At 50.3% G+C, this 14866-nt stretch overlaps 1 protein-coding gene across 12 annotated transcripts in view; it reads right to left on the reverse strand.

Annotated features, from left to right (window-relative positions):
* cux1b (cut-like homeobox 1b) overlaps window positions 1–14866 on the reverse strand; it is a 98336-nt gene that overhangs the window by 22285 nt on the left and 61185 nt on the right. For 4 of the 12 annotated variants that reach the window (XM_081723077.1, XM_081723074.1, XM_081723078.1 and 1 more), the window contains 11 exons: window positions 11547–11595; window positions 10774–10878; window positions 10473–10661; window positions 10128–10186; window positions 9414–9462; window positions 8797–8893; window positions 5660–6391; window positions 3928–4011; window positions 2598–2699; window positions 1941–2497; window positions 989–1252 (listed from right to left, as the gene is read on the reverse strand). In XM_081723077.1, the coding sequence (XP_081579203.1) occupies window positions 989–1252; window positions 1941–2497; window positions 2598–2699; window positions 3928–4011; window positions 5660–6391; window positions 8797–8893; window positions 9414–9462; window positions 10128–10186; window positions 10473–10661; window positions 10774–10878; window positions 11547–11595 (2287 nt within the window). The remainder of the gene's footprint in view (window positions 1–988; window positions 1253–1940; window positions 2498–2597; window positions 2700–3927; window positions 4012–5659; window positions 6392–8796; window positions 8894–9413; window positions 9463–10127; window positions 10187–10472; window positions 10662–10773; window positions 10879–11546; window positions 11596–14866) is intronic. The other 8 variants (XM_081723083.1, XM_027019105.3, XM_081723076.1 and 5 more) reach the window with 7 other exon arrangements.

The following is a 14866-nucleotide window of genomic DNA, read 5'->3' on the forward strand; positions in this document are numbered from 1 at the left end:
ATAGCCTCACAGGCTTTCTCCAGGCAGAGGGCTCAGGACGAAGGGGCAAGTGGGAGAGCTCACAGCAGAATCCCAACAGTGTGTGCTTGAACAGTATATAGAAATAATTCAAACTGCTAAACTGTGATGTGGTATCCCATAGCTACAGGACTGGCTCTGGAGATTTTCAAATGAGATTTCTCTCATTGATTTCAAGTTAAGGAGCAGTTGTTTAAAAAACAAAACCAAAAAAAACAACAACAAAAAAAAAACCAAAAAAAAAAAAAACCCAACAACAACTGTAAGATTTAAAACATTAAAATGTGTATCGAGCAACGAAACAAGTCACTCATGGGAATGACAGGATGTGAATATTAGATCCATCATTTTTGTAAAGCAGTCAGATACCAGAAATTCTTTACAGAAACAATAGACTCTCCAGATAGAGGCAAACTTATTTTGGTAATTCTAATGTGCATCAAAGGTTCACACTAGCTAAACCTCTTACTGCTGGATATTCATGTGCAGACTCCAACACTGTGGGAGAAAAAGATGTCGATAGTAAGTGCTGTCGTCTTTAGTCTTCATACTGCCAACATGTAACTGCGTGGTGTAATTGACTAGCCTAAATGTAAATCGTTATTTCAGAGATTTATGCTAATTTGATAATTAGGCCATGAATTGACTGGCAATGTAAACAAAAACGGTGGACATTTTGTCAGTTGAAACTGGGTGTACGTTTTTTTTCCCTTTCCATTTATATTTTCTCCAGGACTTTGGCTTCAGTATCACAGCATCTGTGCAAATAAATGTTTTTACCTAAATAAACCCAGGGCGTGTCACATGCGTGCACCCCTATACGCCTCGGTAGGTGTGGGGACGGTGTTAGTGAGGGTTAGGAGCAGGTTCATGGGAAGGGGCGAGGCAGAGGGAGGCGAGTGGAAGAGAAGAGGGGGAAACGTCAGACACACAAGTGCAGAGAGACAGAGAGAGCAGTGAGCAGTCAGACCTTCTCTCCGAACGAGCGCTGGCACACTCCATGCTTGGCCAGCCTCTCTTTGACCTGTTGGGTGAGCTCCACTGTGTCCAGCTCACGACGGGAGAACAGCTCGCTGTGCTCGGGGGCCAGCGGGGCCACTGGCACCCGGCCGGCACGGGAGGCAAGGCCGGGAGAGGGCGGGGCCGCAGCCACGCCGCTCAGCTCCAGGTAGGGGGAGCCGGCGAGGGGCCAGTCGCTCCAGTAGCGAGGGCCCTCGAGCAGTCTGGGGGATGTCTGGCACAGAGACACAACAGAGGGGGAGGGGCCAGTGTCAGACCGAGACGTCCAGCACAGAGCACGGTGCCAGCAGCCAGGCGGGCGTTCCCAGCACTGCAGCCAGGCCGGGCAGGGGGCCAGCACTGCGGGACACACGGCAGACTCTCAAACTCCTAAACCCTCCTCTCTGGCCAACAGACCATCCTAACACCTCCCAGATGGGACCGCGCGCAATCCGGTTCTTTGACCGTTCTGACATTTTTATGGGAGCGGAAACACGGAAGGCACCTGAACCACAACCAGGAAGAGCCGTTCTGAAACAAGAGGCCCGCCACCCTAAAGACGCAGACGGCTCTCTGGACCAGGGTGTTCGGGGGTCTTTCACTTTAAGAGCGTGGTGCAGATGGAGTAAAGGGGCTTGAAGCATCATTCATTGAAATTTCAGTTAAAATAAAGATGTCTGTAAGGCCAAAAAAAGATAATTCGAGCAAAAACGAAAAACGCACAATGTCGCCTTGCCATGCAAATGAACAAAAGACCCAGGTTTTCTGCAACCTGGAGAACCATCGTGTGGCAAAATTGGAAATCGTGCAGAAGTACGATTTCAGCAAAACCTTTGAGCTAGCCATGCAAGAGTGGCCTAGAATCGCTGCAGCCCGGTTCATGCACATCGGATGAAAGTGTTCTTCACCCAGTGAATCCTTACCTCCTTGGATTCTTCCAGGCTGTGGTTCTCGTCCGGATGGCTGGGAGTGCCCCGGCGGTCCTGGTGTAAGCTGCCCCACCACTGCTCTCTCCAGTGGGCCCTGGAGGTCCCATCGAGGGCCCTGGTCTGCTTGGACCCCCCGTCGAGCAGGCCGTCCGGGCCAGGCGAGGCAGGCCGCTCCTTCTTGATGCTGTTGAAGTCCAGAAGGGGGGAGGGCGAGGAGGTGGGCGAGGAGGACGCCAGCAGGATGGGCTTCTTCAGGGCCAGGGCAAGCGGGTTGTAGGCGGGCAAGGGGGCGCCCAGCGGCGACGGCGCAAGGACTTTTGGTGACAGGGCGGAGAGGTCGCTCTGGGACAGCGACGAGACGGAGGAGGAGGACGAGCAGGAGGACGAGGTCTTGAGGACAGGCTCCAGGGCGGCCTGCTGAGCTTCCATCTCCCGCCGTGCCTGCTCCAGAATGGAGCGGATGGCGTCGTCCGAGCCTCCGCCCCCGCCCCCGCCCCCGCCGCCCCCACCCAGGCCCCCAGACGAGGAGGGAGGGGCAGATGTGTCGGCTGCTGCCAGGAGACAAGGGTCATGTAAGTGTTGGAGAAGGAGATGGCAAACTGTTGGAACGCAGGTGGAAGACTAGAGGAGGCGTGCGGGAGGGAGACTTGCCTGCTTTCTGGACCTGCAGTTCCCGCTTAGCCTGCTCCAAGATAGACTTAATGGCCTCGTCTGAGCCACTTTCAGGTGTGCGGATGCGGGTAGTAATGTTGCCTAGAGAGAGAGAGAGAGAGAGAGAGAGAGAGGGAGGGAGTGGTGGAGGTAGAGAGAGAGGTAGGGGGGAGAGAGAGAGAGGTAGAGAATTACACATTATTATGAAAATGTTTAAAAATAAATTTGCAATACTTAACAGCTTCCATGTTTATTATAACCCATTATGAATTTCCTGAAAGCTAGAATCCATTAAGTTACCATTAAGTAAGCAGAAAAGGACTGGAATGAGGACTGATGGTGCAGTGAATGTTCCTGGACTCTCATCAGCATCTAGCCACGCAGGATGCGTGTGCACACACACGCTCGTAAAATGCCTGAAATGCACACGTGTGCTACTGCAGATACGACAGCACGACCTGGAAGTAAATGGCTGTATTCCGACCAAGGGTAAAGCGGTTCCCAGTTGTGCCGGAGTCGATCGCAGCTGCTCTGGAAACCAGCTCCTCGTAAACCGACACGCCTTGGCCAGTCTCTCCGTGCGGCTCCGAGCACCGACGGCCGAGCGGGCCCACCAGCAAGATCCCCAAACAGGCCTGTTTATTTGACCAGCGAGGTATTTGTGTAACGCCTGCCTGTTAGACGGGGCGGGCTGACGCCACCCTGCCCTGGGCGGACAGGCCCTCGTTAAAATGGCTAAATTACACACTGGGGCTTTGGGCTGACGTCAATCAGGCCCCGAAGTGTTGGGGGAGAGGAAGCCACTGGGAGGAAACAAAACATACTGAACACAACCCAACCCACACCCCACCCCACCCCACCCCACCCCACGAGGCTGACCAGGCCCCACGCGGCATTGGATCTTTTTGGGGACAGATCGACGAGATAATGAGAAACACAAACGTATGGTACAGTGGTGGGTGTCTTCCGTATACCAGTCAGGTCCCAGGTATCAGGAGGAGGCGGTGGTTACTGGACCAGTGCCTCCCTGGTAACACTGAGATCGGGTGCTAATCGCACTACTGAACGGGCTGTGCTCAGCCACGCTCACGCACTCGCCTGTGAGGCAGAACAGACTAGATCAGCACCAGCTCTGGGTGCCAAGTGGATAATGGCCTACTCTTCTGAACCAGCAAGTTCAGTCTGGAACATACAGCTGAACAGTAAGGTCACAGCTCTATCATAGACAGAGAGAGAGAGGGGGTAGAGAGAGGGTTAGAGAGAGAGTGAGAACTAGAGCACAGCTACCATTCACTCTGCCATTCACTAGCGTGTAGGTTTGCACACACACCTGTACGCGGGGCGACGTCCGAGCCGGCTCTCCGCTTCGGACCCGCTTCCTGAAACGCGCGGCTAAGGGCCTGGCCTGGACTCTCTGTCAAAGATAAACCAGAGGAAAAGGTAAGGGGCGACAAGATGGCGAGGGCGGAGCTGAGAAACGCTGGCATGGCCGAGAGGGTGGAGAGGGTCAGAAAATGGCTGACAATGAACTGAAGTCACGCCTGATGCCGGACAACCAGTGAGGGTGTTTTACGACAGTTTACCGGTTGCGGCTGATGTGTTCAAAGCATGTCTGACCACTAAGAACTGCCAGTGAGCGGTTGTGGAGAAGGGCTGGGGTATATACCTGCCAAAGATACTCTGAGACTGGCCAGAGGAACCTAATTTTTATGCAAACTTTTTCAAAGACGACTGACGGCCACGTCAACAAGTCTGAGTGGCTAAACTGAGATTACAGTCCAGCCCCCATCATTATGAGAGGCCTGGAAAAACCATCAGCGTTACTCAGAGCCGCCTTTACTTTGCACTGTCGGGCCTAACTTCAGCAAAACACATGCACACACCGAAGCACACTCAGCAAATTTGTAGTGGCTCCTGCAGTCCAGACTCAGGTCTTGCATGCTGTTTAGACACGGCTCTGATCTCCTCAGCTCTGCTTTTCAAATGCTTTGGGTCATATCCTGGATGTGCACTGCTCTGCCGAGTATACCCATAATGCATCATAAGAGTGGGGAGTCATGTGCCTGGCGTTTCCCAGCACCACGCACACACACAGACCTTCTCTAATCAATCGCAATATAACTCAGCCCGGCTCAAACTCGCCCGGGAAGCTCAAGAGACACACCGTGCCTCGTTTGCGCAGGAAGGTGCGTCGATACTGCTGTGAGATCAGCCTGGTCAATTGGCTTGTGGTAGTTTAGGCTGAAAGTATGGATGCGGCAGACTGACCCCTGGTCAGTAAACACTGCCCACTTCTTGACAGCCTACTGCCTGATGCTCAGGGGCCGGAACCGGAGCAGGTGGCGTAGATCGAAACTCTCCGGGACTTACCGTTGCTTTCCCTGTCGGTCAATACTGTCGATCAGTGAAAGGTTTCGATATTGATTAGCGCATAGTGAGGGCGGGCCGCAGAGGCAGAAGGACGATCAAAAGCTCAGTGGAGATGTGGAAGTGAATTGTGATGGAAAAGATGTGAAGGATGAAACCCGACACTTGGATCGATATCTAGTGAGAGTCAGGAAACGGCAGTTTGTCACGGCCAATGCGCCACTTTTTGACACTCCTAAAGAGCATGACTGCTTCCCTCAGGTGCCCTCACAAAGGAACAGCAGCACGTGGCCTTGATTATGCTGATGTCGTAAAACGTTTGCCAGTTAAGAGTGTCTCAGTGCCCGTGATCACACAGCAGACAAAAATGCCAACACGGTACGCACAGCACCAGTGGTTAGTGACTCTGGATGAATAAATTAAAGGAATACATCAGTTCGGAACGCCGACACACCCCGCTATGATCTAAAGATGGCTTATCTCTCTACGCACAAGTTTAAGGGGAAGAAAAAGAAACAAAAACACTCCCACCCCACAACAACAAAAAAAACCCACTATGGATATTTTATGCAGCTCCTGTTCTATGGATATTTTATGCAGCTCTCCTGTTTAGGTATTACGGGACATATGATTCTTATTTAACAACGTTGGTGTATTTTGGGTGAAGTATTCCCTTAAGGGGCGGGGCCACTCACCTCTCTGTCGTCCCTGGATGCTTCGGAGCGCCAGGATGTTCTGCTCGTCGGACAGGAACTGCTTCATCTTGTGGAATGGCTCCTTCCCGCGGATGGTGAGCTTGCTCCAGGGTTTGGGCCGGGCCAGGATCTCGCTGACCGAGCCCTGCGACAGGCCCAGCACATAGTGGCCGAACACGCGCTGCCCGATGTTGTGCTTGATGAGCTGCTCCTTCACCTGCCGGGCGATCTCCGCCGTGTCTATGTCCTCGCCCTCTGAGGCGCTGCCCGCCCCCTCCGACTGGTTGGGCGAGGGCGCGGTGCCGTTGACGTCCGGGCTGACGCAGGGCTGGTGTGGCGGCAGCGAGCCAGGGGCCAGGGGCCCTGGAGCATAGTGTGCTGGTGCAAAGAGCATGGCCCCGCCCGAGGCGGAGTCCTGCAGGGCTTTGGAGTAGAAGGTCTGCATGAGCTGGCGTTGCAGAAGGGAGTTGAGCGCTACCTTGCCCGCCAGGGGGAAGGCGCCGCCGTAGAAGTCCTGCCCCAGCCCTGCTGCCGAGAACGGGTGTGCACCGTTGGTACTGCTGGTGGGTGGCTCTGGGGGCGGGCCCGATGAATTGGGCCCCACCCCAGTATGGGCCAAGAGCTGGGAAGTGACGGGAGGGGGCGTGGTGCCCTGCAGGGTGGGCGGGGCCAAGTTGGTAGAGGCAGGGGAACGCAGCGAAGTCTCCTCTTTCCCTTTCTGTCCGGCTGACCCTACAAGAAAGGTCAAACACAATGCATTATGGGGGAGTTAACAAAAAAAAAAAAGGAGATCCAAAAGCAACAAAGCTGTTTTTTCTCTTACAAAAGTGGAAAGATTTATAAACTGCATAGTTTTATATTTACTAATATATTTACTAATATATATATATATATATATATATATATATATATATATTTATTTATTTATTTTTTTGCCAAGCCCCCCAGACAAGTGGCTTATGCATTTGTGATTTGCACCTTTCTTGTAAGTAACAGCCTGGAAGGACATAGACCTCATACACAAAATGGTCTCCAATGCATTAGGAGCACACTGTCCCCCTCCAGTGTAAACAGTGGTGTGGTGAGGAGTGGCGGGAAACGTCCAGTCTTCCGCTCAGTCTGTACAGCAGCGCCACTGTGATGGTCAGCACAGACGAGAGCTGGTCCCTCCACATTCCTCTCCAATTAAGAGGCGTCGAGGGATAATTCATTCTGGCCTCTGACCTTTAATTAACGTCCATCGGGGTTTCTCCTCCTACATGCCTGATGGTATTCCGATACATTTACATACACAGCATCTTCTGTCTGTGCTGCTGAAGTCCCACTGACTCAAGCGGACTGGCAAACGCTCCACATGAAACACTGTCTATTGTTTGTGCATTCAAAAATCAGTTAGCAGTCAGGAGTAGAAAAGTACACAGGAAGAAATTATTTCAAAAACAAGAATGAGAGGCACATGGGGAAATAAATTTTTTTTAAAAGGCTGAAAACGTTCAGATTGGCCAGTCACTCTTGATGAAGGTGAAGCGTTAAAAGTTGCAGCAGTAAATACTCATTGTACATGCATTGTGTGCCCTGGTGTGAATTAGTTTTAAAATATTCTTGGGTCACTGTAGGCCAGAGCTGAAGATGGCTCTGAGGTAGCACACTTCAGATCCTAACACAGTCGGACGGCTCTCTCTAAAGGTGAAGAGTCTGAGGGGAAACCTCACAAGCCCTAAAACCACCCCCAAACAATGTGACTGCCTCGTGAACCTCCCACTGTGCTACATGTTTGGCTGCAGCAGACCTTGTAGGCTGAAAGTCAAAGCTACGATGAGTAACAATAGCACCACCACGAAGCTCTGTCTCCATTTGAAGAAGTGTATGCAGTGTACCTTAAATAAAGTACTTAAATAAAATACTTATATAATCAACAAAAGAATTTTGCGTAGTCTAATGACAAAAGGTTCATTTAAATTAGTTAGACGTGCTGCGGATGTCATATAACAGTGACCTGTCAATGATGGAAATTTTATGCAGTTGGAGGACTGCTTAAGTATCTTGTTTATGCAAGCCTAAAGCAATTCCTCTTGACACTACAGTTCACACGCTCAACTGCATGCACACGCACCCACGCACACGCACGGACGCACGCACGCACATGCACACACACACACACACACACACACAAAGGGGCAAGATCTACAGGAACTAAACATGAAGTAGTGCCATCTTCTCTCAAGAGGCTTGATCACACTGGTATGTGGTCATCTTCAGTGGTTGACTAGTGTGTGGTCTGGGCTTCTCTTCCTGAAGACCTGTACAGACAGCTCATATCTGTTCCAGTTCCTTTGCTCGGAAACACACAGGGTTTTCACTGGGGTAGAAACCCAAGCGAACGCGCACAGCACTTCTTTACAGATGCACAATACCAACTTGCTCTGCAATTCAGGAACATTTTAATGGAAAGTCACATGGTTTATTAATTGCAATTGGGGACCAACAGTATCTCAGCACATGTGTGCACGTGTGTGTGTGTGTGTGTGTGTGTGTATCTAACACTCAAAGAGAGAAAAAGAGCAAGAAAAATACTGGAGGAAAGTGAAAGAAAGTATGAAGTCTGGTTTATAGTTGGTGCGCTGCGCTAAATGTCAACAGCACATCTGAGCAATTATCAAAAGAGGCATGACTAATGTGGTCAAGTTCTCAAGGAGGCCATTCTTTTCCCGACACGAAAAACATCTTAAAAAAACGTTTAAGGTTTTTTTTACTTTAAAAAACAACAGAAAAAGAGCATTAACTTGTTCCATCCTTTTCCATTATGTCTACCCAAACCATCCCATCATGCCTACATAAGACACAAATATGTGGAATTTTATTACAACTTCCCTAAAATATCTGCTGCCTTTCTTTTAAATACATAAATAAATACAGCATTAGGAATTCCTTTTTTGGACTGCAGATGGACTGCCATAGAACAACTTGGACACACTCAAGAAAAAGGATGTTTTCTGCCTTCAAACAACAGAACCCCCAACCACCCAGGCCCCACCCACATTCCTGTCTGGCTTAGGACCCACACCATTGTGGGCGGTCTAGGCGCCTCACCCCACCCCAGCAGGGTGTGGGCCTCTCCCCCTGGTGGGCACACTTACCACCCAGCTCTGCGTTGGCGATACGCAGGGAGGCGTTCTCCGACTGGAGACCACGGTTCTTCTCCAGCAGCAAGACCTCCAGTGGCTTGGACGAGTCCTGAGGGAGGGGGTTGGGGTATAAGTCAGGCCTGAGGTACAGGTCCACAATGCTCGCTACACTGAGCGGAGCGGAACAGGCCAGTGATGCGACTTGCCCAGTTACTTTTAAACTCCCAGCAGACTGAACTATGATGCAGTGAGCTATAAATCACCACAAAAAACAAATGCACAAATGTCCCCAAATATGCCTTTAGACCACATATCAGGTACGAGCACTAGGGAACTTTCTCATTAAAGCAAAAGTTCAAATGGTCACAAACAGATCCTATGTCAAAGACAATTTCTTTATTTACATCTGGGGGAAAAAAAAGTTAGAAGTTACTGTGCAATTTATTGCACAATTGATTCTTCAATAAAGGAATCTGCATCACACTTTGTAATTTTTTAATTAGTACTTAAAAAAACATAAATAAATATATGATGGAAGGTGTGAAGTTTGAGCCTCAATGCAGTTTCTCCTGTGCTCTGATTGGCTGAGGAGGTGCACTTCATCCTCCGTCTTGCTGCAAGACAGTTACCTGCATAGAGGCGCTGTCCGACGGCCCAAACTCCATGGACTTAAGGATACTGTGGAGAGTCAAAACAGAGTGGTCAGAAATCTGTGCAGCCACACCCACATAGCCATGCAGAGAGACAGGTCGACCCAGACGCAATCACACACAGATCGAGAGCAGGTCAACCCAGATGCACACACAGTCAGAGACAGATGGACAAAACCGAGAAACAATCAAGACCGCTTGGACAGAAACTGCCAGACCAACACACTTATTTTCAATTTTCAAACGCGACAAATTAAATCAATTTTCCTCAAAGGAATTTGCATCACTTTGAATCTCGTTTGCCCTTGTTATTTTCAGCAGCGGTTAAATCGCAGGCACAATCTGTTTCATGGCCAGATCAGATCAGTTCGAGCAGCATTAGCCAGGAATGCTTTCATAGATGTAATCCGCACTGGGGACTGGCAGTGCTAGGGGGCTGATAAGGCCCACTTGGATCTGGGTTCTGGGAAGAGGCCCACACAAAGGGCTCATTGACGGTGCTGAGGCCTCGCGTGCAACTAGCGGCAGCCGCGGTGGGGCGGGGAGCCGGAGAGCACGGCACGCGGCGCTCACGCCGTCATGGTTAAAGCTGTTTAAGAAGGCATGCAGGGAGCAGATTGCCTGGCTGAGCACCCACCAAACCAAACCAGGCTAGTGATGGGCTTCAGGTGGACGAAGTGGACAGACGCCTACCTCAGTTCTTTCTTCACCTCCTCGTAGTCCGCCTGCTCCTGCAGCTTCTCTTCCAGTTGCTGCGGCGGGCAGAGAGGAGCATGGAAGGGGAACATCAGAAGTGCAAGGGAAGAAAAAGAAAGAAAAAAAAAGTTACAAATCAGTTTTAGGGCTTAAACATCAGTATTGAAATTTAGCTGCCGATCTATATTTAAAAACAACATTTTTATTAAGTTGAGACAAAGTAGACACAAAGATGCTACCAAAACTGATGAAGACAACAATAATAGTTTTCATCTATATACAAATACATTGTATAAATGACAAATATGGTTGACTTCGACGGTTCAGGGTGGTGCGGAGGACCTTGAGGGTGGCGCTCTTTGCACTGAGCTGCTGCTCAAGCTGGCTGATCTGAGTGGAGGAGTTTTCCCGGAGTTTGGCCAGACTGGCCTGCAGTCTTTGCACGTCCTCCACCAGCTGCACCATCTCCCTCTCCTTAGCACTCAGCTCCGCCTCCAGGCTGGAGCGCGACACCACCTCCACCGCCTGCTCCTACACACATGCACACACGGATTTGTAGGCCTGAGTCCCAGTGCCGTGCCACCAAAGATAGGAGCAGCACACATGCACTATCTGTGAACTGGAGGACAGGGGGCAGCCCTACCACCTCTGGAGCTTTCTCGATCTGCGTGGCCAGCTGCAGGGACTTGTTGGCCGCCGTGAGCTGCTCCCTCAGGGCTTCTGCTTCTCGCTCGGCACCCTCTGCTCTCTGGGGGGTGAAGGGGTGAGAGAGAAAACGTTCCCTTCCCATTACAATCTCATTAGACAGCAGGGGAAGAGAGCGATTACAGAAGCACAGGGAGAGGAGTGTTGGCAGGGGGAGCTCCACTGACGGTGGCGTGCGGAAAGCGTCGCTTCCCTGCCATGGGGGCACTGTGACGCTTCGATTTGGCCTCTTTCACCCAATCCTCAAATAACATTTCCTAACTAGCTCTTGAGTCAAGCTAGACTGGCTTGAATTTTGAACGTCAGTCAACCACAAAACAAAGGGAAGAAAGGTTTCGTTTAAGAGAGATGGGACTCAAGCAAGCGGGAGTGGGAGGGCTTTGTAGTGAGCCAAGACAGTGGCTGCTAGAGCGCCCCCTAGTGGCCACCACCCGTAAGTCTCAAGCGCTACTATGAAGTGACCCAGCACAGGAAAACAGTGTGAGAGTGCATTCATAAACTACATGGGAGTTTTCCCAACCAGCTTTGACCAAGCTTTGGATAGCACACTAGATAGCTTTGTTAGTGACGTCAGTGCACTGGGCAATCGCATCTCTGCACTAAGCAAGCTAACAGCTGTCGCTGAACGGGACCAGGATACGAAGAGAGCAGGTTGTGTACCCATGACCCGTGTCCCCAAAAGGCCACGGACATGGAGAGGAGGAGTCTTACCTGATTGGCTCGCTCAAGGTCAGTCATAACCATCTCGATCTCATCCACCCTATAGACAAAACAAAGGTGGGGTTAGAGCACACAAACAGCAGAACTCGCCATTTCTTTTTTTGTACATGCAAGCTGACCCACTGAACAGCAGCCAATGTAAATCCACTATAGGATTTACACCAAGTATAACAATTAAATGTGTAGCATAAACTGCTGAGAAAGACAAAAGCACACTGCACTTAACACAAGGCACTACACCCCCTCCCCCAAACAACACCACCATCACCACCACCAAAAAAACACGACCTGAGTTAGGTCAAGTCATGCAATGCAAACAGGATTCTCTCCTCTGGTTCTATGTATATATATGTGTGTGTGTGTGTGTGTGTGTGTGTGTGTGGGTGGGGGGTCGTCTTGTCCAGTGACATGCAGCAAAACAGACTCTCTGATCAGCACCCTGCTCTACGGGGACATGGATCAACGTCTGAAGCTCGCATATCAGAGGTGGGATTGGCTCAATCTGCATGCAGATTAAGCACAGATTGTGCGTGTATGTTTATATTAAAAAAATATATATTAAAAAAAGAAAAAATGCATAGTTGCATGCATATACGCATGGAGTTAAGGAATGGTACATATGAACAGACAGTATAGTATCAGTGGCAGTTATTAGTGAATCCACCCGCCCACCCACACACAGTCACCCATTCCCCCACCCACCCTTTTGCATGCCCATTAAGCCCTCTCAGTTTCACCCTAATCCAGCGGGCTGTGAGCTCACGAGTCCGGCTTAAACTTCTCAGAGCAGCTAGCCGTAAAACAGAAGGATTACATTAATATACTCCTCAAGCGCTGCTTAAAACACTAACCTGTCAGAAAACTCCCATCCCCCACCCACCACGTAAATTATCTGAGCCGTGGCGGGGTCTTTACTGGTCCAACTCACTCCCCATGTACCGGAGGGACGTGTGTTCGCCACCTCCCTGGGACACAAAGAAAGGGGAAACCAAACCCGTTACGGCAGATGATCCCCCTGCCAGCCAGTAAGCCAGCGCGGCAGAGTTGAAAAACAAACGAAACCTCTCAACCAACCAAACACACACGCAACGCCCCCCCCCCAAAAAACCCAAGCCACAACACAACATCTTGGCTTGGTTGACTGGCTCAGAGAAACCCCGGTGAGAGCTGCCGTTCGTGGCTAGGGTGGAAGGGTTTGACTGGGACACCACGGCACGCACGCACAAACACCACGGAGGAGTCGCACAAGTGCGTTAATTACACTAACGACCCAACATCTAATTATAGGTGGTTCTGCATGAAGTACTTAATTACCTTAATTAACGCTCAATCTCTAATTACACATGCTAGCGTGCTGGCTGGGAAGACGATGACGGGGCGGGGGGGACTTTATTCCCATAGTCGTGTCCGAAAGGGACAGTAACGCAGAAATAACACAGCAGCAGTATGGGGGTGGAGCTTAAGACGGCTTCCATGGCCGGGGGGGGGTTAGTCAAGCGGGGTGCAGATTCAGGGTCAACATCACGCCAACTGCAACGGAGCAGACATAACAGAAAATGGCTTCGGCGCATAAACGTTGGAAAGCCCTGTGTGAGTCTAGCTACCCTCCTACAGCCGCAATACTACACATGCTGCACAGAGGACAGGACACGAGCATGCGTGCGCTGCGTCATGGGGAATTTAACATTGAGCGTTCGTGATACCAAGGCAACCCATGTATGTGACAAACCAAACTTGAACCCAAATACAGCAAATGTGTTCGCTTAATAAAAATACACATGTAGAAAGGATTTGTTCTTGTATTTTTTACAAACTTGCGGCGTGGATTGAGGTATTGGGAAGGGAAACGGTGGCATCGCTCCAAAACAGATGAAGGACTGGGGAGTTTTTCCCTCTCTTGTCGTGCCTGAGTGCATCTCTGAGCAGAAGCGCCCGCACTCTGCTTATAAGCCACAGAAAGAGGAAACTGCGCACGGTCAGAAAGTGAACCCATGAGAGAGAGGAAGAGCGAGAGGGAGGGAGGGAGATGTATTCAAAAAGGAGGTCAACCAGCCCCTCCTTCCTCACTCCACCATATACCCCACCAGACATAGATGGGTTTATTCTTTTATTGGTACTCCTCTAATGATCAATGTGGCAACTTTCAGAATACACGTACGCGTATGAGACAGCGTGAGTGAGAGAGCGAGCGAGAGCAAGAAAGAACAACAATGCTTCATGTGAACTTATCATCAGAATGGAATTACAAGATAGTGTCTCTGTTTCTCGGAATTTATGGACACTGTGTGTGTGTGGCAGGGAGCAGACCTGCTGCCAAGCAGCACAACAAGCATGGAGGAACAGAGAGGCCCTAGCAACCGTCTCTATGCACCTCTCGTCCCTGGAGTCTAATTGAGCAATCAAGAGACCGTTAGAATCCCAATTAAACGAGCGATTATGTTTGATTGGGTTTGATTAATCTGAGCCATGGGGGTGATGTGTGTGTGTGTGTGAGTGTGAGAGAGAGACTCCGGATGGCACTGCCCCTGGTTTTCTTACAGCAGGTGGGGGAGCGTGTGTGGCCGGCTGTCTGTTTAATGAGAGAGGGATGAGAAGGCGGGGGGGGGGGGGATGGAACAGAGAGAGAGAGACAGACAGAGACAGGGTAGAGAGAAAGGGGGAGACGGAGAGGGAAGGATAGAATGAATGAAAGAGAAGAGAAAGAGAGAGAGGGAGGAAAGGGGAGAAAGAGAACTGCCTCCTTAATCAGCACTCTGCACTGTACTCCACAGAGACTCTACCTGAGCTCCACTCCAGCACAGAAACATGACCTAGATACAGCACTGGTGTACACACACACACACAAAACTAACAATTAGTTGAAAGCTGTGGGAAGGGGAGAGAGAGAAAGAAAAAGAAAAAAAGAAAGACACAGAGAGAAAGAAGAAGAAAAAGAAAGAGAGAAAGATGAGATATAAAGCAGTGTGATATAGCCTGCAGTGTTTTTCTGCCTCTCAGCTGTTGGAGACGGAGATGCCTTAGGCATGTACTTGCAACCTGCAGCCACTGAGGGGAGCCATACCACACAGCACCTCCAGTAGGGGCCGGCGTCCAGGAAACCCACCTCAGCAAAGCAATTATTACAGCTCATTAACCCCATCACAGCCTCCCTCACCCTCAACCCTCATCTCACGGACTGAGGAAGCAGGAGACGCTGGGAGCCAACACACAACCAGGGGGTTTCAAGTCCCTGATCCACGCTCACCTAATCTAGAATACGGCAGCCTTTATCTGAAGCCGGCCAGGCAACACCGAGTGGAGAAGTGTCTTCT

Source organism: Electrophorus electricus, chromosome 11 (assembly GCF_041902795.1).
Source record: "Electrophorus electricus isolate QZ-2024a chromosome 11, ASM4190279v1, whole genome shotgun sequence".
NCBI classification, from domain to species: Eukaryota; Metazoa; Chordata; class Actinopteri; order Gymnotiformes; family Gymnotidae; genus Electrophorus; species Electrophorus electricus.